Raw genomic sequence first — 23,290 nt, 5'->3', positions numbered from 1 at the left:
CTGCTTGAGGTATGACACATTCTAACAAGACGATGTAATGCTGGAAGCTGTCATTTTCCCTATGGGATCCGGTAAGCCATGTTTATTAAGATTGTAAATAAGGGCTTCACAAGGGCTTATTAAGACTGTAGACTTTTTCTGGGCTAAATCGATTCATTATTAACACATATTTAGCCTTGAGGAATCATTTAATCTGGGTATTTTGATAAGTTTATATCGGCAGGCACTTTTTTAGACACCTTTCTCTTTAGGGGCTTTCCCAAATCATAGGCAGAGCCTCATTTTCGCGCCGGTGTTGCGCACTTGTTTTTGAGAGGCATGACATGCAGTCGCATGTGTGAGGAGCTCTGATACATAGAAAAGACTTTCTGAAGGCGTCATTTGGTATCGTATTCCCCTTTGGGCTTGGTTGGGTCTCAGCAAAGCAGACACCAGGGACTGTAAAGGGGTTAAAGTTAAGAACGGCTCCGGTTCCGTTATTTTAAGGGTTAAAGCTTCCAAATTTGGGGTGCAATACTTTTAAGGCTTTAAGACACTGTGGTGAAATTTTGGTGAATTTTGAACAATTCCTTCATATTTTTTCGCAATTGCAGTAATAAAGTGTGTTCAGTTTAAAATTTAAAGTGACAGTAACGGTTTTATTTTAAAACGTTTTTTGTACTTTGTTATCAAGTTTATGCCTGTTTAACATGTCTGAACTACCAGATAGACTGTGTTCTGAATGTGGGGAAGCCAGAGTTCCTTCTCATTTAAATAAATGTGATTTATGTGACAATGACAATGATGCCCAAGATGATTCCTCAAGTGAGGGGAGTAAGCATGGTACTGCATCATTCCCTCCTTCGTCTACACGAGTCTTGCCCACTCAGGAGGCCCCTAGTACATCTAGCGCGCCAATACTCCTTACTATGCAACAATTAACGGCTGTAATGGATAATTCTGTCAAAAACATTTTAGCCAAAATGCACACTTATCAGCGTAAGCGCGACTGCTCTGTTTTAGATACTGAAGAGCATGACGACGCTGATAATAATGGTTCTGAAGGGCCCCTAAACCAGTCTGATGGGGCCAGGGAGGTTTTGTCTGAGGGAGAAATTACTGATTCAGGGAACATTTCTCAACAAGCTGAACCTGATGTGATTACGTTTAAATTTAAGTTGGAACATCTCCGCATTCTGCTTAAGGAGGTATTATCCACTCTGGATGATTGTGACAAGTTGGTCATCCCAGAGAAACTATGTAAAATGGACAAGTTCCTAGAGGTCCCGGGGCTCCCAGAAGCTTTTCCTATACCCAAGCGGGTGGCGGACATTGTAAATAAAGAATGGGAAAGGCCCGGTATTCCTTTCGTCCCTCCCCCCATATTTAAAAAATTGTTTCCTATGGTCGACCCCAGAAAGGACTTATGGCAGACAGTCCCCAAGGTCGAGGGAGCGGTTTCCACTTTAAACAAACGCACCACTATACCCATAGAAGATAGTTGTGCTTTCAAAGATCCTATGGATAAAAAATTAGAAGGTTTACTTAAAAAGATGTTTGTTCAGCAGGGTTACCTTCTACAACCAATTTCATGCATTGTCCCTGTCGCTACAGCCGCGTGTTTCTGGTTCGATGAGCTGGTAAAGGCGGTCGATAGTGATTCTCCTCCTTATGAGGAGATTATGGACAGAATCAATGCTCTCAAATTGGCTAATTCTTTCACCCTAGACGCCACTTTGCAATTGGCTAGGTTAGCGGCTAAGAATTCTGGGTTTGCTATTGTGGCGCGCAGAGCGCTTTGGTTGAAATCTTGGTCAGCTGATGCGTCTTCCAAGAACAAGCTACTTAACATTCCTTTCAAGGGGAAAACGCTGTTTGGCCCTGACTTGAAAGAGATTATCTCTGATATCACTGGGGGTAAGGGCCATGCCCTTCCTCAGGATCGGCCTTTCAAGGCCAAAAATAAACCTAGTTTTCGTCCCTTTCGTAGAAACGGACCAGCCCAAAGTGCTACGTCCTCTAAGCAAGAGGGTAATACTTCTCAAGCCAAGCCAGCTTGGAGACCAATGCAAGGCTGGAACAAGGGAAAGCAGGCCAAGAAACCTGCCACTGCTACCAAGACAGCATGAAATGTTGGCCCCCGATCCGGGACCGGATCTGGTGGGGGGCAGACTCTCTCTCTTCGCTCGGGCTTGGGCAAGAGATGTTCTGGATCCTTGGGCGCTAGAAATAGTCTCCCAAGGTTATCTTCTGGAATTCAAGGGGCTTCCCCCAAGGGGGAGGTTCCACAGGTCTCAGTTGTCTTCAGACCACATAAAAAGACAGGCATTCTTAAGTTGTGTAGAAGACCTGTTAAAAATGGGAGTGATTCATCCTGTTCCATTAGGAGAACAAGGGATGGGGTTCTACTCCAATCTGTTCATAGTTCCCAAAAAAGAGGGAACGTTCAGACCAATCTTAGATCTCAAGATCTTAAACAAGTTTCTCAAGGTTCCATCGTTCAAAATGGAAACCATTCGAACAATTCTTCCTTCCATTCAGGAAGGTCAATTCATGACCACGGTGGATTTAAAGGATGCGTATCTACATATTCCTATCCACAAGGAACATCATCGGTTCCTAAGGTTCGCATTCCTGGACAAGCATTACCAGTTCGTGGCGCTTCCTTTCGGATTAGCCACTGCTCCAAGGATTTTCACAAAGGTACTAGGGTCCCTTCTAGCTGTGCTAAGACCAAGGGGCATTGCTGTAGTACCTTACTTGGACGACATTCTGATTCAAGCGTCGTCCCTTCCTCAAGCAAAGGCTCACACGGACATTGTCCTGGCCTTTCTCAGATCTCACGGATGGAAAGTGAACGTGGAAAAGAGTTCTCTATCTCCGTCAACAACGGTTCCCTTCTTGGGGACAATAATAGACTCCTTAGAAATGAGGATTTTTCTGACAGAGGCCAGAAAAACAAAACTTCTAGACTCTTGTCGGATACTTCATTCCGTTCCTCTTCCTTCCATAGCGCAGTGCATGGAAGTGATAGGTTTGATGGTAGCGGCAATGGACATAGTTCCTTTTGCGCGCATTCATCTAAGACCATTACAACTGTGCATGCTCAGTCAGTGGAATGGGGACTATACAAACTTGTCTCCGAGGATACAAGTAAATCAGAGGACCAGAGACTCACTCCGTTGGTGGCTGTCCCTGGACAACCTGTCACAAGGGATGACCTTCCGCAGACCAGAGTGGGTCATTGTCACGACCGACGCCAGTCTGATGGGCTGGGGCGCGGTCTGGGGATCCCTGAAAGCTCAGGGTCTTTGGTCTCGGGAAGAATCTCTTCTACCGATAAATATTCTGGAACTGAGAGCGATATTCAATGCTCTCAAGGCTTGGCCTCAGCTAGCGAGGGCCAAGTTCATACGGTTTCAATCAGACAACATGACAACTGTTGCGTACATCAACCATCAGGGGGGAACAAGGAGTTCCCTGGCGATGGAAGAAGTGACCAAAATCATTCTATGGGCGGAGTCTCACTCCTGCCACCTGTCTGCTATCCACATCCCAGGAGTGGAAAATTGGGAAGCGGATTTTCTGAGTCGTCAGACATTGCATCCGGGGGAGTGGGAACTCCATCCGGAAATCTTTGCCCAAGTCACTCAACTGTGGGGCATTCCAGACATGGATCTGATGGCCTCTCGTCAGAACTTCAAAGTTCCTTGCTACGGGTCCAGATTCAGGGATCCCAAGGCGGCTCTAGTGGATGCACTAGTAGCACCTCGGACCTTCAAACTAGCTTATGTATTCCCGCCGTTTCCTCTCATCCCCAGGCTGGTAGCCAGGATCAATCAGGAAAGGGCGTCGGTGATCTTGATAGCTCCTGCGTGGCCACGCAGGACTTGGTATGCAGATCTGGTGAATATGTCATCGGCTCCACCATGGAAGCTACCTTTGAGACGAGACCTTCTTGTTCAAGGTCCGTTCGAACATCCGAATCTGGTCTCACTCCAGCTGACTGCTTGGAGATTGAACGCTTGATCTTATCGAAGCGAGGGTTCTCAGATTCTGTTATCGATACTCTTGTTCAGGCCAGAAAGCCTGTAACTAGAAAGATTTACCACAAAATTTGGAAAAAATATATCTGTTGGTGTGAATCTAAAGGATTCCCTTGGGACAAGGTTAAGATTCCTAAGATTCTATCCTTCCTTCAAGAAGGATTGGAAAAAGGATTATCTGCAAGTTCCCTGAATGGACAGATTTCTGCCTTGTCTGTGTTACTTCATAAAAAGCTGGCAGCTGTGCCAGATGTTCAAGCCTTTGTTCAGGCTCTGGTTAGAATCAAGCCTGTTTACAAACCTTTGACTCCTCCTTGGAGTCTCAACTTAGTTCTTTCAGTTCTTCAGGGGGTTCCGTTTGAACCCTTACATTCCGTTGATATTAAGTTATTATCTTGGAAAGTTTTGTTTTTGGTTGCAATTTCTTCTGCTAGAAGAGTTTCAGAATTATCTGCTCTCTATTTAGATGCTACAAAGGATTTTAGACAAACATCTTCCTTGTTTGTTGTTTATTCCGGTAAAAGGAGAGGTCAAAAAGCAACTTCTACCTCTCTCTCTTTTTGGATTAAAAGCATCATCAGATTGGCTTACGAGACTGCCGGACGGCAGCCTCCCGAAAGAATCACAGCTCATTCCACTAGGGCTGTGGCTTCCACATGGGCCTTCAAGAACGAGGCTTCTGTTGATCAGATATGTAGGGCAGCGACTTGGTCTTCACTGCACTCTTTTACCAAATTTTACAAGTTTGATACTTTTGCTTCTTCTGAGGCTATTTTTGGGAGAAAGGTTTTGCAAGCCGTGGTGCCTTCCATCTAGGTGACCTGATTTGCTCCCTCCCATCATCCGTGTCCTAAAGCTTTGGTATTGGTTCCCACAAGTAAGGATGACGCAGTGGACCGGACACACCTATGTTGGAGAAAACAGAATTTATGTTTACCTGATAAATTACTTTCTCCAACGGTGTGTCCGGTCCACGGCCCGCCCTGGTTTTTTAATCAGGTCTGATAATTTATTTTCTTTAACTACAGTCACCACGGTTTCATATGGTTTCTCCTATGCAAATATTCCTCCTTAACGTCGGTCGAATGACTGGGGTAGGCGGAGCCTAGGAGGGATCATGTGACCAGCTTTGCTGGGCTCTTTGCCATTTCCTGTTGGGGAAGAGAATATCCCACAAGTAAGGATGACGCCGTGGACCGGACACACCGTTGGAGAAAGTAATTTATCAGGTAAACATAAATTCTGTTATTTAGCTGATATAGAGCACATACCCTGTTTGGTAAGTGCTACTATTTTGGATTTTCAGGCTATCGATAAAATGTATGTATTTTTTCAGATGAGTCACATAATGTTATATTTGAATATACGCAAAATAATGATGGTTGGGTATGAGTAACTATCCTGTAGCTCTCTATATGTATGAATGTGAGCTTCAGTCTCCGTTACTACCTGATGTATAGAGTGTAGCACAGTTTCCTTCCAGTGAGTAAAGGTTGATTATTAAACCCTGCTGGGAATTCTGTATTTCCGCTAATGTTTAGAAATCTGGTGAATATGTGAGAGTTCCATCCAACCACATAGTTTTCTCCAGTTCCTAAGTGATTCCAAAAATAAGAAAGAACCCCCAGAATTTAGCTGACTTTTTTTTTTATTATCATCCTTTGATTTTGATAATTTTTTCTTTTTTTTTTTCCTTTTGATTTTAAGACCCGATTAAAACTGCGCAAGGCTCCCTCTCGCTGAAGGCTTATCGACTAACACCCAAATTGATGGAAGTCTGTAAGGAAAAGGACTTCTCCGCAGAAGGGTATGTATACTTGAGTGTGTGTGTAACTTGGCATTTAAACCCTTCTTTGAATAGGGGAGGTGTGAGGTTAGCTGTGAAGAATAACTTGCTTAGTAAAGTAAGGTAAAGAGATTACTAATGACAATGAGTGGTTGTATGAATTACTACTTGTTTTATCTCCAGATCACCTAGAAAATCCCAACACTCAATAAGTATTATGTAAACATGTAGAAATAAAGGAAATGTAAACAGAACTGTTTTTTAGATCTTTGTCTCATTACAAGGTCTATATATGTGATTGATTTATTTTTTAGTGTCTACTATGGTTAGCCCATTTATGTTTCTCTTGTTAAGTGTAGTCAGTCCACGGGTCATCCATTACTTATGGAATATATCTCTTCCTAACAGGAAGTTGCAAGAGGATCACCCAAGCAGAGCTGCTATATAGCTCCTCCCCTCATATGTCATATACAGTCATTCTCTTGCAGCCTAACTAAAGATATGTCGTTGTGAGAGGTCTGTGGTGTTTTTTTAACTTAGTTTATTTCTTCAATCAAAAGTTTGTTATTTTAAATGGCACCGGAGTGTGCTGTTTGTTCGCAGGCAGCATTAGAAGAAGAATCTGCCTGCGTTTTCTATGATCTTAGCAGACGTAACTAAGATCCACTGGCTGTTCTCATCTGAGGAGTGAGGTAACTTCAGAAAAGGGGAATAGCATGCAGGGCCCCCCTGCAAATGAGGTATGTGCAGTAAATTATTTTTCTGAGGAATGGAATTGACTGAGAAAATACTGCTGATACCAATGTAACGTAAGTTCAGCCTTAAATGCAGTGATAGCGACTGGTATTAGGCTGATGAGTGTGTGTACACTGAATGTATTTTTCTAAGGAATGGAATTGACTCTGAAAATACTGTTAATACTGAAATAATGTATGAGCCTTAACTGCAGTGAAAGCGACTGGTAGCAGGCTTATTAATAACACTTCATAACTTTTAAAAATGTATGTTCAAAACGTTTAATGGCATGTTAATCGTTTTTTGTGAGGTACTTGGTGATAAAACTTATTGGGGCATGATTTTTACCACATGGCCATCTTTGTTTTCTGCATAGAAACAGTTATCTGAGCTTCCCCACTGTTGTAATATGAGTGGGAGGGGCCTATTTTAGCGCTTTTTTGCGCAGTAAAAATTCAGTCACAATCTGTCTACTTCATCCTCCATCTAGAGAGCTCAGGGGTTTTCAAAATTCATTTTGAGGGAGGTAATCAGTCACAGCAGACCTGTGACAGTGTGTTTTGACTGTGTTAAAAACGTTAATTATTAAATTGTTATCCGTTTTTGGGTATTAAGGGGTTAATCATCCATTTGCTGGTGGGTGCAATCCTTTGCTAACTTAATACATTTACTGTGAAAAATTGGTTGCTATAACTATTTTGATTCATTGTTATTTCAACTGTGACAGCTTTTTGTGCTTCTTAAAGGCACAGTAGCGTTTTTTTATATTGCTTGTAAATTTATTTAGAAAAGTATTTCCAAGCTTGCTAGTCTCATTGCTAGTCTGTTTAAACATGTCTGACTCAGATGAATCTCTTTGTTCACTATGTTTAAAGGCCAATGTGGAGCCCAATAGAAATTTGTGTACTAATTGCATTGATGTTACTTTAAATAAAAGTCAATCTTTACATGTAAAGAAATTATCACCAGACAACGAGGGGGAAGTTATGCCGACTAACTCTCCTCACGTGTCAGTACCTTCGCCTCCCGCTCAGGAGGTGCGTGATTTTGTGGCGCCAAGTACATCAGGGAGGCCCTTACAAATCACTTGGCAAGACATGGCTACTGTTATGACAGAAGTATTATCTAAATTTCCAGAATTAAGAGGCAAGCGTGATAGCTCTGGGTTAAGGACAGAGCGCGCGGATGAGGTGAGAGCCATGTCAGATACTGCGTCACAGTTTGCAGAACATGAAGACGGAGAGCTTCATTCTGTGGGTGACGGATCTGATCCAGGGAGACTGGATTCAGAGATTTCTAATTTTAAATTTAAGCTTGAGAACCTCCGCATATTGCTAGGGGAGGTATTAGCGGCTCTGAATGATTGTAACACGGTTGCAATTCCAGAAAAATTATGTAGGTTGGATAGATACTATGCGGTACCGGTGTGTACTGACGTGTTTCCTATACCTAAAAGGCTTACAGAGATTATTAGCAAGGAGTGGGATAGACCTGGTGTGCCTTTTTCCCCTCCTCCCATATTTAGGAAAATGTTTCCTATAGACGCCACCACACGAGACTTATGGCAGACGGTCCCTAAGGTGGAGGGAGCAGTTTCTACTTTAGCTAAGCGTACCACTATCCTGGTGGAGGATAGTTGTGCCTTTTCAGATCCAATGGATAAGAAATTAGAGGGTTACCTTAAGAAAATGTTTGTTCAACAAGGTTTTATCTTACAGCCCCTTGCATGCATTGCGCCTGTCACTGCTGCGGCGGCATTCTGGTTTGAGTCTCTGGAAGAGGCCATTCGCACAGCTCCATTGGATGAAATTATGAACAAGCTTAAAGCACTTAAGCTAGCTAACGCATTTGTTTCTGATGCCGTCGTACATTTAACCAAACTTATGGCTAAGAACTCCGGATTCGCCATCCAAGCGCGCAGAGCGCTATGGCTTAAATCCTGGTCAGCTGACGTTACTTCTAAACCTAAATTGCTTAATATTCCTTTCAAAGGGCAGACCTTATTCGGGCCCGGCTTGAAAGAAATTATAGCTGACATTACGGGAGGTAAGGGCCATGCTCTACCTCAGGACAGGGCCAAATCAAAGGCCAAACAGTCTAATTTTCGTGCCTTTCGTAACTTCAAGGCAGGAGCAGCATCAACTTCCTCCGCTCCAAAACAGGAAGGAGCTGTTGCTCGTTACAGACAGGGCTGGAAAGTTAACCAGTCCTGGAACAAGGGCAAGCAGGCCAAGAAACCTGCTGCTGCCCCTAAGACAGCATGAAGAGAGGGCCCCCTATCCCAAAACGGATCTAGTGGGGGGCAGACTTTCTCTCTTCGCCCAGGCTTGGGCAAGAGATGTCCAGGATCCCTGGGCGTTGGAGATCATATCTCAGGGATATCTCCTGGACTTCAAAACTTCTCCTCCACGAGGGAGATTTCATCTTTCAAGGTTATCAGCAAACCAAATAAAGAAAGAGGCGTTTCTACGCTGTGTACAAGACCTCTTACTAATGGGGGTGATCCACCCAGTTCCGCGGACGGAACACGGGCAAGGATTCTATTAAAATCTATTTGTGGTTCCCAAGAAAGAGGGAACCTTCAGACCATTCTTGGACTTAAAAATCCTAAACAAATTCCTAAGAGTTCCATCATTCAAAATGGAAACTATTCGAACCATCCTTCCCATGATCCAAGAGGGTCAGTACATGACCACAGTGGACTTAAAGGATGCCTACCTTCACATACCGATTCACAAGGATCATTATCGGTACCTAAGATTTGCTTTCCTAGACAGGCATTACCAGTTTGTAGCTCTTCCCTTCGGATTAGCTACGGCTCCAAGAATCTTTACAAAAGTTCTGGGCTCACTTCTGGCGGTACTAAGACCGCGAGGCATAGCGGTGACTCCGTACCTAGACGACATTCTGATACAAGCGTCAAGTTTTCAAACTGCCAAGTCTCATACAGAGATAGTTCTGGCATTTCTGAGGTCGCATGGGTGGAAGGTGAACGTGGAAAAGAGTTCTCTATTACCACTTACAAGGGTTCCCTTTCTAGGGACTCTTATAGATTCTGTAGAGATGAAAATTTACCTGACGGAGGCCAGGTTATCAAAACTTCTAAATGCTTGCCGTGTCCTTCATTCCATTCCACACCCGTCAGTAGCTCAGTGCATGGAAGTAATCGGCTTAATGGTAGCGGCAATGGACATAGTACCATTTGCGCGCCGGCATCTCAGACCGCTGCAATTGTGCATGCTAAGTCAGTGGAATGGGGATTACTCAGATTTGTCCCCCCTGCTAAATCTGGATCAAGAGACCAGAGATTCTCTTCTATGGTGGCTTTCTCGGCCACATCTGTCCAAGGGGATGACCTTTCGCAGGCCAGATTGGACGATTGTAACAACAGACGCCAGCCTTCTAGGCTGGGGCGCAGTCTGGAACTCCCTGAAGGCTCAGGGACTATGGACTAGAATAAATATTCTGGAATTAAGAGCAATATTCAATGCTCTCCTAGCTTGGCCTCAGTTAGCAACTCTGAGGTTCATCAGATTTCAGTCGGACAACATCACGACTGTGGCTTACATCAACCATCAAGGGGGAACCAGAAGTTCCCTAGTGATGTTGGAAGTCTCAGATAATTCGCTGGGCAGAGTCTCACTCTTGCCACCTGTCAGCGATTTACATCCCAGGCGTGGAGACCTGGGAGGCGGATTTTCTAAGTCGCCAGACTTTTCATCCGGGGGAGTGGGAACTTCATCCGGAGGTCTTCGCTCAACTGATTCATCGTTGGGGCAAACCAGATCTGGATCTCATGGCGTCTCGCCAGAACGCCAAGCTTCCTTGTTACGGATCCAGGTCCAGGGACCCGGGAGCGGTGCTGATAGATGCTCTGACAGCCCCTTGGGTCTTCAACATGGCTTATGTGTTTCCACCATTCCCAATGCTTCCTCGTTTGATTGCCAAGATCAAACAGGAGAGAGCTTCGGTGATTCTGATAGCGCCTGCGTGGCCACGCAGGACCTGGTATGCAGACCTAGTGGACATGTCGTCCTGTCCACCGTGGTCTCTGCCTCTGAGACAGGACCTTCTAATTCAGGGTCCTTTCAACCATCCAAATCTAATTTCTCTGAGGCTGACTGCATGGAGATTGAACGCTTGATTCTATCAAAGCGTGGCTTCTCGGAGTCGGTTATTGATACCTTAATACAGGCTAGGAAGCCTGTTACCAGAAGAATTTACCATAAGATATGGCGTAAATATTTATATTGGTGCGAATCCAAGAGTTACTCATGGAGTAAGGTTAGGATTCCTAGGATATTGTCTTTTCTACAAGAGGGTTTAGAAAAGGGCTTATCTGCTAGTTCGTTAAAGGGACAGATTTCTGCTCTGTCTATTCTTCTACACAAACGTCTGGCAGAAGTTCCAGACGTTCAGGCTTTTTGTCAGGCTTTAGCTAGGATTAAGCCTGTGTTTAAGACTGTTGCTCCGCCGTGGAGCTTAAATCTAGTTCTTAACGTTCTTCAAGGCGTTCCATTTGAACCCCTTCATTCCATTGATATCAAGCTGTTATCCTGGAAAGTTCTGTTTTTGATGGCTATTTCCTCGGCTCGAAGAGTCTCTGAGTTATCTGCCTTACATTGTGATTCTCCTTATCTGATTTTTCATTCAGACAAGGTAGTTCTGCGTACTAAACCTGGGTTCTTACCTAAGGTAGTCACTAACAGGAATATCAATCAAGAGATTGTTGTTCCATCACTGTGTCCTAACCCTTCTTCAAAGAAGGAACGACTTTTGCATAATCTGGACGTAGTCCGTGCCCTGAAGTTCTATTTGCAGGCAACTAAAGATTTTCGTCAAACTTCTTCCCTGTTTGTCGTTTACTCTGGACAGAGAAGAGGTCAAAAGGCTTCGGCTACCTCTCTCTCTTTTTGGCTTCGTAGCATAATACGTTTAGCCTATGAGACTGCTGGACAGCAGCCTCCTAAAAGGATTACAGCTCATTCTACTAGAGCTGTGGCTTCCACCTGGGCCTTTAAAAATGAGGCATCTGTTGAACAGATTTGCAAGGCTGCAACTTGGTCTTCACTTCACACTTTTTCAAAATTTTACAAATTTGACACTTTGGCTTATGTGTTTCCACCATTTCCGATGCTTCCTTGTTTGATTGCCAAGATCAAACAGGAGAGAGCTTCGGTGATTCTGATAGCGCCTGCGTGGCCACGCAGGACCTGGTATGCAGACCTAGTGGACATGTCGTCCTGTCCACCGTGGTCTCTGCCTCTGAGACAGGACCTTCTAATTCAGGGTCCTTTCAACCATCCAAATCTAATTTCTCTGAGGCTGACTGCATGGAGATTGAACGCTTGATTCTATCAAAGCGTGGCTTCTCGGAGTCGGTTATTGATACCTTAATACAGGCTAGGAATCCTGTTACCAGAAGAATTTACCATAAGATATGGCGTAAATATTTATATTGGTGCGAATCCAAGAGTTACTCATGGAGTAAGATTAGGATTCCTAGGATATTGTCTTTTCTACAAGAGGGTTTAGAAAAGGGCTTATCTGCTAGTTCGTTAAAGGGACAGATTTCTGCTCTGTCTATTCTTCTACACAAACGTCTGGCAGAAGTTCCAGACGTTCAGGCTTTTTGTCAGGCTTTAGCTAGGATTAAGCCTGTGTTTAAGACTGTTGCTCCGCCGTGGAGCTTAAATCTAGTTCTTAACGTTCTTCAAGGCGTTCCATTTGAACCCCTTCATTCCATTGATATCAAGCTGTTATCCTGGAAAGTTCTGTTTTTGATGGCTATTTCCTCGGCTCGAAGAGTCTCTGAGTTATCTGCCTTACATTGTGATTCTCCTTATCTGATTTTCTCCAACATAGGTGTGTCCGGTCCACGGCGTCATCCTTACTTGTGGGATATTCTCTTCCCCAACAGGAAATGGCAAAGAGCCCAGCAAAGCTGGTCACATGATCCCTCCTAGGCTCCGCCTACCCCAGTCATTCTCTTTGCCGTTGTACAGGCAACATCTCCACGGAGATGGCTTAGAGTTTTTTAGTGTTTAACTGTAGTTTTTCATTATTCAATCAAGAGTTTGTTATTTTCAAATAGTGCTGGTACGTACTATTTACTCAGAAACAGAAAAGAGATGAAGAATTCTGTTTGTATGAGGAAAATGATTTTAGCAACCGTAACTAAAATCCATGGCTGTTCCACACAGGACTGTTGAGAGCAATTAACTTCAGTTGGGGGAACAGTGTGCAGTCTCTTACTGCTTGAGGTATGACACATTCTAACAAGACGATGTAATGCTGGAAGCTGTCATTTTCCCTATGGGATCCGGTAAGCCATGTTTATTACGATTGTAAATAAGGGCTTCACAAGGGCTTATTTAAACTGTAGACTTTTTCTGGGCTAAATCGATTGATTATTAACACATATTTAGCCTTGAGGAATCATTTTTTATGGGTATTTTGATATAATAATATCGGCAGGCACTGTTTTAGACACCTTATTCTTTAGGGGCTTTCCCAAAGCATAGGCAGAGTCTCATTTTCGCGCCGGTGTTGCGCACTTGTTTTTGGCATGCAGTCGCATGTGAGAGGAGCTCTGATACTTATAAAAGACTTCTGAAGGCGTCATTTGGTATCGTATTCCCCTTTGGGTTTGGTTGGGTCTCAGCAAAGCAGATACCAGGGACTGTAAAGGGGTTTAAAGCTTAAAACGGCTCCGGTTCCGTTATTTTAAGGGTTAAAGCTTCCAAAATTGGTGTGCAATATTTTCAAAGCTTTAAGACGCTGTGGTGAAAATTTGGTGAATTTTTAACAATTCCTTCATGTTTTTTCGCAATTGCAGTAATAAAGTGTGTTCAGTTTAAAATTTAAAGTGACAGTAACGGTTTTATTTTAAAACGTTTTTTGTACTTTCTGTTCAAGTTTATGCCTGTTTAACATGTCTGAACTACCAGATAGACTGTGTTCTGAATGTGGGGAAGCCAGAATTCCTATTCATTTAAATAAATGTGATTTATGTGATAATGACAATGATGCCCAAGATGATTCCTCAAGTGAGGGGAGTAAGCATGGTACTGCATCATTCCCTCCTTCGTCTACACGAGTCTTGCCCACTCAGGAGGCCCCTAGTACATCTAGCGCGCCAATACTCCTTACTATGCAACAATTAACGGCTGTAATGGATAATTCTGTCAAAAACATTTTAGCCAAAATGAACCCTTGTCAGCGTAAGCGTGGCTGCTCTGTTTTAGTTACTGAAGAGCATGACGACGCTGATATTAATATCTCTGAAGGGCCCCTAACCCAATCTGAGGGGGCCAGGGAGGTTTTGTCTGAGGGAGAAATTACTGATTTAGGGAACATTTCTCAGCAGGCTGAATCTGATGTGATTACATTTAAATTTAAATTGGAACATCTCCGCATTTTGCTTAAGGAGGTATTATCCACTCTGGATGATTGTGAAAATTTAGTCATCCCAGAGAAACTATGTAAAATGGACAAGTTCCTAGAGGTGCCGGGGCTCCCAGAAGCTTTTCCTATACCCAAGCGGGTGGCGGACATTGTTAATAAAGAATGGGAAAGGCCCGGTATTCCTTTCGTCCCTCCCCCCATATTTAAAAAATTGTTTCCTATGGTCGACCCCAGAAAGGACTTATGGCAGTCAGTCCCCAAGGTCGAGGGAGCGGTTTCTACTTTAAACAAACGCACCACTATTCCCATAGAGGATAGTTGTGCTTTCAAAGATCCTATGGATAAAAAATTAGAAGGTTTGCTTAAAAAGATGTTTGTTCAGCAGGGTTACCTTCTACAACCCATTTCATGCATTGTCCCTGTCACTACTGCCGCATATTTCTGGTTTGATGAACTGCTTAAGGTGCTCGATAGTGACTCTCCTCCTTATGAGGAGATTATGGACAGAATCAATGCTCTCAAATTGGCTAATTCTTTCACTCTAGACGCCTCTTTGCAATTGGCTAAGTTAGCGGCTAAGAACTCTGGGTTTGCTATTGTGGCGCGCAGAGCGCTTTGGTTGAAATCTTGGTCGGCTGATGCGTCTTCCAAGAACAAGCTACTAAACATTCCTTTCAAGGGGAAAACGTTGTTTGGTCCTGACTTGAAAGAGATTATCTCTGATATCACTGGGGGTAAGGGCCACGCCCTTCCTCAGGATCGGCCTTTCAAGGCAAAAAATAGACCTAATTTTCGTCCCTTTCGTAAAAACGGACCAGCCCAAGGTGCTACGTCCTCTAAGCAAGAGGGTAATACTTCTCAGGCCAAGCCAGCTTGGAGACCAATGCAAGGCTGGAACAAGGGAAAGCAGGCCAAGAAACCTGCCACTGCTACCAAGACAGCATGAAATATTGGCCCCCGATCCGGGACCGGATCTGGTGGGGGGCAGACTCTCTCTCTTCGCTCAGGCTTGGGCAAGAGATGTTCTGGATCCTTGGGCGCTAGAAATAGTCTCCCAGGGTTATCTTCTGGAATTCAAGGGACTTCCCCCAAGGGGGAGGTTCCACAGGTCGCAGTTGTCTTCAGACCACATAAAAAGACAGGCGTTCTTACATTGTGTAGAAGACCTGTTAAAAATGGGAGTGATTCATCCTGTTCCATTAAGAGAACAGGGGATGGGGTTCTACTCCAATCTGTTCATAGTTCCCAAAAAAGAGGGAACGTTCAGACCAATCCTAGATCTCAAGATCTTAAACAAATTTCTCAAGGTCCCATCGTTCAAGATGGAAACCATCCGAACTATCCTTCCTTCCATCCAGGAAGGTCAATTCATGACCACGGTGGATTTAAAGGATGCGTATCTACATATTCCTATCCACAAGGAACATCATCGGTTCCTAAGGTTTGCATTCCTGGACAAACATTACCAGTTCGTGGCGCTTCCTTTCGGATTAGCCACTGCTCCAAGGATTTTCACAAAGGTACTAGGGTCCCTTCTAGCGGTGCTAAGACCAAGGGGCATTGCAGTAGTACCTTACCTGGACGACATTCTGATTCAAGCGTCGTCCCTTCCTCAAGCAAAGGCTCACACGGACATTGTCCTGGCCTTTCTCAGATCTCACGGCTGGAAAGTGAACGTGGAAAAGAGTTCTCTATCCCCGTCAACAAGGGTTCCCTTCTTGGGAACAATTATAGACTCCTTAGAAATGAGGATCTTTCTAACAGAGGCCAGAAAAACAAAGCTTCTGGACTCTTGTCGGATACTTCATTCCGTTCCTCTTCCTTCCATAGCTCAGTGCATGGAAGTGATCGGGTTGATGGTGGCGGCGATGGACATAGTTCCTTTTGCGCGCATTCATCTAAGACCATTACAACTGTGCATGCTCAGTCAGTGGAATGGGGACTATACAGACTTGTCTCCGAAGATACAAGTAAATCAGAAGACCAGAGACTCACTCCGTTGGTGGCTGTCCCTGGACAATCTGTCTCAAGGGATGATGTTCCACAGACCAGAGTGGGTCATTGTCACGACCGACGCCAGTCTGATAGGCTGGGGCGCGGTCTGGGGATCCCTGAAAGCTCAGGGTCTTTGGTCTCGGGAAGAATCTCTTCTACCGATAAATATTCTGGAACTGAGAGCGATATTCAATGCTCTCCAGGCCTGGCCCCAGCTTGCGAGGACCAGGTTCATACGGTTTCAATCAGACAACATGACGACTGTTGCGTACATCAACCATCAGGGGGGAACAAGGAGTTCCCTAGCGATGGAAGAAGTAACCAAAATAATTCTTTGGGCGGAGTCTCACTCCTGCCACCTGTCTGCTATCCACATCCCAGGAGTGGAAAATTGGGAAGCGGATTTTCTGAGTCGGCAGACATTGCATCCGGGGGAGTGGGAACTCCATCCGGAAATCTTTGCCCAAGTCACTCACCTGTGGGGCATTCCAGACATGGATCTGATGGCCTCTCGTCAGAACTTCAAAGTTCCTTGCTACGGGGCCAGATCCAGGGATCCCAAGGCGGCTCTAGTGGATGCACTAGTGGCACCTTGGACCTTCAAACTAGCTTATGTGTTCCCGCCATTTCCTCTCATCCCCAGGCTGATAGCCAGGATCAAGCAGGAGAGGGCGTCGGTGATCTTGATAGCTCCTGCGTGGCCACGCAGGACTTGGTATGCAGATCTGGTGAATATGTCATCGGCTCCACCTTGGAAGCTACCTTTGAGACGAGACCCTCTTGTTCAGGGTCCGTTCGAACATCCGAATCTGGTTTCACTCCAGCTGACTGCTTGGAGATTGAACGCTTGATTTTATCGAAGCGAGGATTCTCAGATTCTGTTATCGATACTCTTGTTCAGGCCAGAAAGCCTGTGACTAGAAAGATTTACCACAAAATTTGGAAAAAATATATCTGTTGGTGTGAATCTAAAGGATTCCCTTGGGACAAGGTTAAGATTCCTAGGATTCTATCCTTCCTTCAAGAAGGATTGGAAAAAGGATTATCTGCAAGTTCCCTGAAGGGACAGATTTCTGCCTTGTCGGTATTACTTCACAAAAAGCTGGCAGCTGTGCCAGATGTTCAAGCCTTTGTGCAGGCTCTGGTTAGAATCAAGCCTGTTTACAAACCTTTGACTCCTCCTTGGAGTCTCAATTTAGTTCTTTCAGTTCTTCAGGGGGTTCCGTTTGAACCCTTACATTCCGTTGATATTAAGTTATTATCTTGGAAAGTTTTGTTTTTAGTTGCGATTTCTTCTGCCAGAAGAGTCTCAGAATTATCTGCTCTGCAGTGTTCTCCTCCTTATCTGGTGTTCCATGCAGATAAGGTGGTTTTACGTACTAAACCTGGTTTTCTTCCAAAAGTTGTTTCTAACAAAAACATTAACCAGGAGATTATCGTACCTTCTCTGTGTCCGAAACCAGTTTCAAAGAAGGAACGTTTGTTGCACAATTTGGATGTTGTTCGCGCTCTAAAATTCTATTTAGATGCTACAAAGGATTTTAGACAAACATCTTCCTTGTTTGTTGTTTATTCAGGTAAAAGGAGAGGTCAAAAAGCAACTTCTACCTCTCTCTCTTTTTGGATTAAAAGCATCATCAGATTGGCTTACGAGACTGCCGGACGGCAGCCTCCCGAAAGAATCACAGCTCATTCCACTAGGGCTGTGGCTTCCACATGGGCCTTCAAGAACGAGGCTTCTGTTGATCAGATATGTAGGGCAGCGACTTGGTCTTCACTGCACACTTTTACCAAATTTTACAAGTTTGATACTTTTGCTTCTTCTGAGGCTATTTTTGGGAGAAAGGTTTTGCAAGCCGTGGTGCCTTCCATTTAGGTGACCTGATTTGCTCCCTCCCTTCATCCGTGTCCTAAAGCTTTGGTATTGGTTCCCACAAGTAAGGATGACGCCGTGGACCGGACACACCTATGTTGGAGAAAACAGAATTTATGTTTACCTGATAAATTTCTTTCTCCAACGGTGTGTCCGGTCCACGGCCCGCCCTGGTTTTTTTAATCAGGTCTGATATTTTATTTTCTTTAACTACAGTCACCACGGTACCATATGGTTTCTCCTATGCAAATATTCCTCCTTAACGTCGGTCGAATGACTGGGGTAGGCGGAGCCTAGGAGGGATCATGTGACCAGCTTTGCTGGGCTCTTTGCCATTTCCTGTTGGGGAAGAGAATATCCCACAAGTAAGGATGACGCCGTGGACCGGACACACCGTTGGAGAAAGAAATTTATCAGGTAAACATAAATTCTGTTTTTCATTCAGACAAGGTAGTTCTGCGTACTAAACCTGGGTTCTTACCTAAGGTAGTCACTAACAGGAATATCAATCAAGAGATTGTTGTTCCATCACTGTGTCCTAACCCTTCTTCATAGAAGGAACGACTTTTGCATAATCTGGACGTAGTCCGTGCCCTGAAGTTCTATTTGCAGGCAACTAAAGATTTTCGTCAAACTTCTTCCCTGTTTGTCATTTACTCTGGACAGAGAAGAGGTCAAAAGGCTTCGGCTACCTCTCTCTCTTTTTGGCTTCGTAGCATAATACGTTTAGCCTATGAGACTGCTGGACAGCAGCCTCCTAAAAGGATTACAGCTCATTCTACTAGAGCTGTGGCTTCCACCTGGGCCTTTAAAAATGAGGCCTCTGTTGAACAGATTTGCAAGGCTGCAACTTGGTCTTCACTTCACACTTTTTCAAAATTTTACAAATTTGACACTTTTGCTGCTTCGGTGGCTATTTTTGGGAGAAAGGTGCTTCAGGCAGTGGTTCCTTCTGTTTAAGGTTCCTGCCTTGTCCCTCCCTTCATCCGTGTACTTTAGCTTTGGTATTGGTATTCCATAAGTAATGGATGACCCGTGGACTGACTACACTTAACAAGAGAAAACATAATTTATGCTTGCCTGATAAATTTATTTCTCTTGTAGTGTAGTCAGTCCACGGCCCGCCCTGTCTTTTAGGCAGATCTAAATTTTAATTAAACTCCAGTCACCACTGCACCCTATGGTTTCTCCTTTCTCGTCTGGTTTTGGTCGAATGACTGAATATGACATATGAGGGGAGGAGCTATATAGCAGCTCTGCTTGGGTGATCCTCTTGCAACTTCCTGTTAGGAAGAGATATATTCCATAAGTAATGGATGACCCGTGGACTGACTACACTACAAGAGAAATAAATTTATCAGGTAAGCATAAATTATGTTTTTTTAGAAACAGTAGAGACTTCATATTTGTTTATCTAGAATGACTTTACAAGCAAAGCAGACAACTTCATAGCTTTGTCTCTAATACCTTCTTAAAGGGACATGACGTCAAAAATGTTTTATGATTCAGATAGAGTAGGCAATTTTAAACCACTTTCAATTTTACTCATATTATCCAATTTTCTTTCTTGGTAAGCTCAGGAGTGTGCACATGTGTGGAGCACAATATGGCAGCAGTTTTGCAAAAATGTTATCTTTCTGCAGGAGTACTAGACGGCAGCACTATTCCCTGCCATGTAGTGCTCCAGACACCGCTTCAACAAAGAATACATTGGGAACAAAGTAAATTTGATAATAGAAGTAAACTAGAAACTTTAAAAAAAAATGGTATGCTCTGTCTGGGGTTTCAAGGCTTGTATAATCTTTATACCAGATATAAAGGGAAGCCTCATAGGCTTGACCCAACCTACTATCTGGTGGGTTAAAGGGACATGAAACAGTTTGTTTTCTTTCATCAATCAGAGCATACCATTTTAAACAACTTTACAATTTATTTCTATTATCTAATGCGCTTCATTCTATTGGTATCCTTTGTTGAGTAGTATCAGGAGCTGGGAGCTAGCTGCTGATTGGTAGCTGCACATATATGCCTCTTGTCATTGGTTAACTGTGTTCAGCTAGCTCCTAGTAGTGCATTGGTACTCCTTAAATAAAAGATACCAAGAGAATGAAGCAAAATTGATCATTTATTTTGAAAGTAATTTTTTTTAATGTCTATAAATCATGAAAGAAAAACTGAGTTTCCTAAACCCTTTAATTCTGCAAGATGTATTAAAGGTACATAAAAAAAAACACTTTGAAGCGGTAATAAAATGTTCGATAATGTGTAGAAAAGCACTTTGCCACATACTTATTATTATACATTATTTATTTATTTATTTTTAAGTTGGCGAGAGTCCATAATTCCTTGTGAAAATTCATCACCTGGTCACCAGGGTGAGGCAAAGACACCCTTCACTAGAGCTTTATTATGCCCTCTACATTCCTGACACTCCCAGTATTTCTTTGCCTCATTCATAGGAGCAGGTGAAGACAAAGGTGTTCAAAATTGTATTACATTTTCCTGAGATTGTTTTATTCTTTTATTTCCTTGAGAGGTAAAACTTTGAAGAGAAGGACTTTGGAGTACTGACTGGGCATTGTAAATCTCCTAGTGAAAGTTGTAGCCATGGGCCTGCCACGGGTGTTACAGCTGAAAGGGTAAGAGCAGTGGATCCTTCCGTGGCTTAAGTACCCAAACCTCTCCCCTACCCCACAGTCTACATATAGATACTCAGTAGTTCTATTAGCCAGTCACAGCAACACAGGAGTTAATTCCCTCCTCTGATAACCCCTTCTATCTATGTAAATTTACTTTCTCCTACATTGGTGTGTCCGGTCCACGGCTTCATCCTTGTGGGATATTCTCATTTCCTACAGGAAATGGCAAAGAGAGCACACAGCAAAGCTGTCCATATAGCCTCCCCTCTGGCTCCGCCCCCCAGTCATTCTCTTTGCCGCTCTGTACAAGTAGCATCTCCACGGGGATGGTAAAGAGTATGTGGTGTTAGTTGTAGTTTTATTTCTTCTATCAAGAGTTTGTTATTTTAAAATAGTGCCGGTTTGTACTATTTACTCTACAACAGAAAGTGATGAAGATTTCTGTTAAAAGAGGAGTATGATTTTAGCACCAGTAAATAAAATCCATTGCTGTTCCCAAGCAGGACTGTTGAAACCAGAGAACTTCAGTTGGGGGGGAACAGTTTGCAGGCTTATCTGCTTCAGGTATGATCAGTCACTTTTCTAACAAGACCTAGTAATGCTAGAAGACTGTCAGTTTTCCCTTCTGGGATAGGTAAGCCATTTTCTTAGACTCAGTAACAGAATTAAGGCTCTATGCTGGTTGACACTATTGTGGGCTAAACCGTTTGGTTTTTATCATGTTTATGTGACATTTGGAAGGGATGCATGGCAAACGGTCCCTAAGGTAGAGGGGGCAGTTTCAACGTTAGCTAAGCGCACAACTATTCCTATAGACCTAATCTTGTCAGAAAGGCCCCTTCACTCTGGAATGCCGAGGGAGGAGGCCTCATTTTCGCGCCTCAGTTGCGCAGTTACTTTTCACTAGGCAGTTCATGCAGCTTCACGTGGAAGGTCCAGAGACTTAGAAAAGGACTTCTTAGAGGTTTATTACTGTTGTGAATAACCCCTAAGGAAGGTAAACGCCGCAGCAGGGCAGGGACTGTAGTGTGTTTAAACCGGTTAATTGTTATTTTAGCTCCGGTTTGGTCATTTAGGGGTTAAGTGGCTTGAAAATTGGTGTGCAATACTTTCAAAGCATTAAGACACTGGGGTATAAATTTCATAAAGATCGGATATTTCTTTGGTGTTTTTCTATCATTCAGAAATAAAGTGTGCCCTGTTTATTATTTAAAGAGACAGTAACGGTTTTGTTTAAAATTGTTTTTATTGCATTAAAAGTCTGCCTAAGTCTGCCTAAGTCTGTTTAACATGTCTGTACCTTCAGATAGCCTATGTTCTGTGTGTGGCAGTGAGGGAGGGTCTGTCCGAGGGAGAAATTTCTGACTCAGGAAAAATTTCTCAGCAGGCAGAACCTGATATCGTGGGGACAGTTGCGCTTTCAAAGATCCTATGGATAAAAAATTGGAAGGATTGCTGAAGAAGATTTTTGTTCAGCAAGGTTTCCTTCTTCAACCAATTTTGTGCATTATTCCTGTCACCACGGCGGCGTCTTTTTGGTTCGATGAACTAGAAAATTCGCTCCAAAAGGAGACTCCATATGATGAGGTCATGGACAGAATTCACGCACTAAAGTTGGCTAATTCCTTTATTTTGGATGCCGCTTTTCAATTGGCTAAATTAGCGGTGAAAAATTCAGGTTTTGCAATAGTGGCGCGCAGGGCGCTTTGGCTAAAATCTTGGTCGGCGGATGTGTCGTCCAAAAGAAAATTGCTTAATATTCCTTTCAAAGGTAAGACCCTTTTCGGGCCAGAATTGAAGGAGATTATTTCAGACATCACTGGGGGAAAGGGCCATGCCCTTCCACAGGATAGGCCTTTCAAAGCAAAAAATAAGTCTAATTTTCGTTCCTTTCGCAATTTCAGGAACGGACCGGCTTCTAACTCTGCAGCCTCTAGACAAGAGGGTAACACTTCCCAGCCTAAACCAGCATGGAAACCATTGCAAGGCTGGAACAAGGGAAAACAGGCCAAAAAGCCTGCTGCTGCTACCAAGACAGCATGAAGGGGTAGCCCCCGATCCGGGACCGGATCTAGTAGGGGGCAGACTTTCTTTGCTCAGGCTTGGGCAAGAGATGTTCCGGACCCTTGGGCACTAGAAATTGTTTCTCAGGGGTATCTTCTAGAGTTCAAGGAACTTCCCCCAAGGGGAAGGTTCCACATGTCTCGCTTATCTTTAGACCAGATAAAAAGACAGGCATTCTTACGTTGCGTCATCGGCTCCACCATGGAAGCTACCTTTGAGACAGGACCTTCTAGTACAAGGTCCATTCGAACATCCAAATCTAGTTTCTCTGCAACTGACTGCTTGGAAATTGAACGCTTGATTCTGTTATAGATACTCTGATTCAGGCCAGAAAACCTGTGACCAGGAAAATTTACCATAAGATATGGCAAAAATATATCTGTTGGTGCGAATCCAAGGGTTACTCATGGAGTAAAATTAGGATTCCAAGGATACTATCTTTTCTCCAAGAGGGTTTGGAGAAAGGTCTGTCAGCTAGTTCTCTAAAAGGACAGATATCTGCTCTGTCTGTCTTGTTGCACAAATGTCTGGCAGCCGTGCCAGATGTACAAGCGTTTGTACAGGCGTTAGTCAGAATCAAGCCTGTCTACAGACCTATGACTCCTCCATGGAGTCTAAACTTAGTTCTTTCAGTTCTTCAAGGGGTTCCGTTTGAACCTTTACATTCCATAGATATTAGGTTACTATCTTGGAAAGTTCTGTTTTTGGTTGCTATTTCTTCTGCTAGAAGAGTTTCTGAATTGTCTGCTTTGCAGTGTACTTCACC

General features: G+C 43.6%; 1 protein-coding gene across 1 annotated transcript in view; it reads left to right on the top strand.

Annotated features, from left to right (window-relative positions):
• EIF3H (eukaryotic translation initiation factor 3 subunit H) overlaps positions 1–23,290 on the top strand; it is a 521,148-nt gene that overhangs the window by 338,408 nt on the left and 159,450 nt on the right. The window contains exon 4 of the mRNA XM_053715305.1: positions 5,733–5,832. Within this exon, the coding sequence (XP_053571280.1) occupies positions 5,733–5,832 (100 nt within the window). The remainder of the gene's footprint in view (positions 1–5,732; positions 5,833–23,290) is intronic.

This window comes from Bombina bombina, chromosome 5 (assembly GCF_027579735.1).
Source record: "Bombina bombina isolate aBomBom1 chromosome 5, aBomBom1.pri, whole genome shotgun sequence".
NCBI classification, from domain to species: domain Eukaryota; kingdom Metazoa; phylum Chordata; class Amphibia; order Anura; family Bombinatoridae; genus Bombina; species Bombina bombina.
The sequence above is the reverse complement of the archived record's forward strand: the minus strand, read 5'-3'. Positions and strand labels throughout refer to the sequence as shown.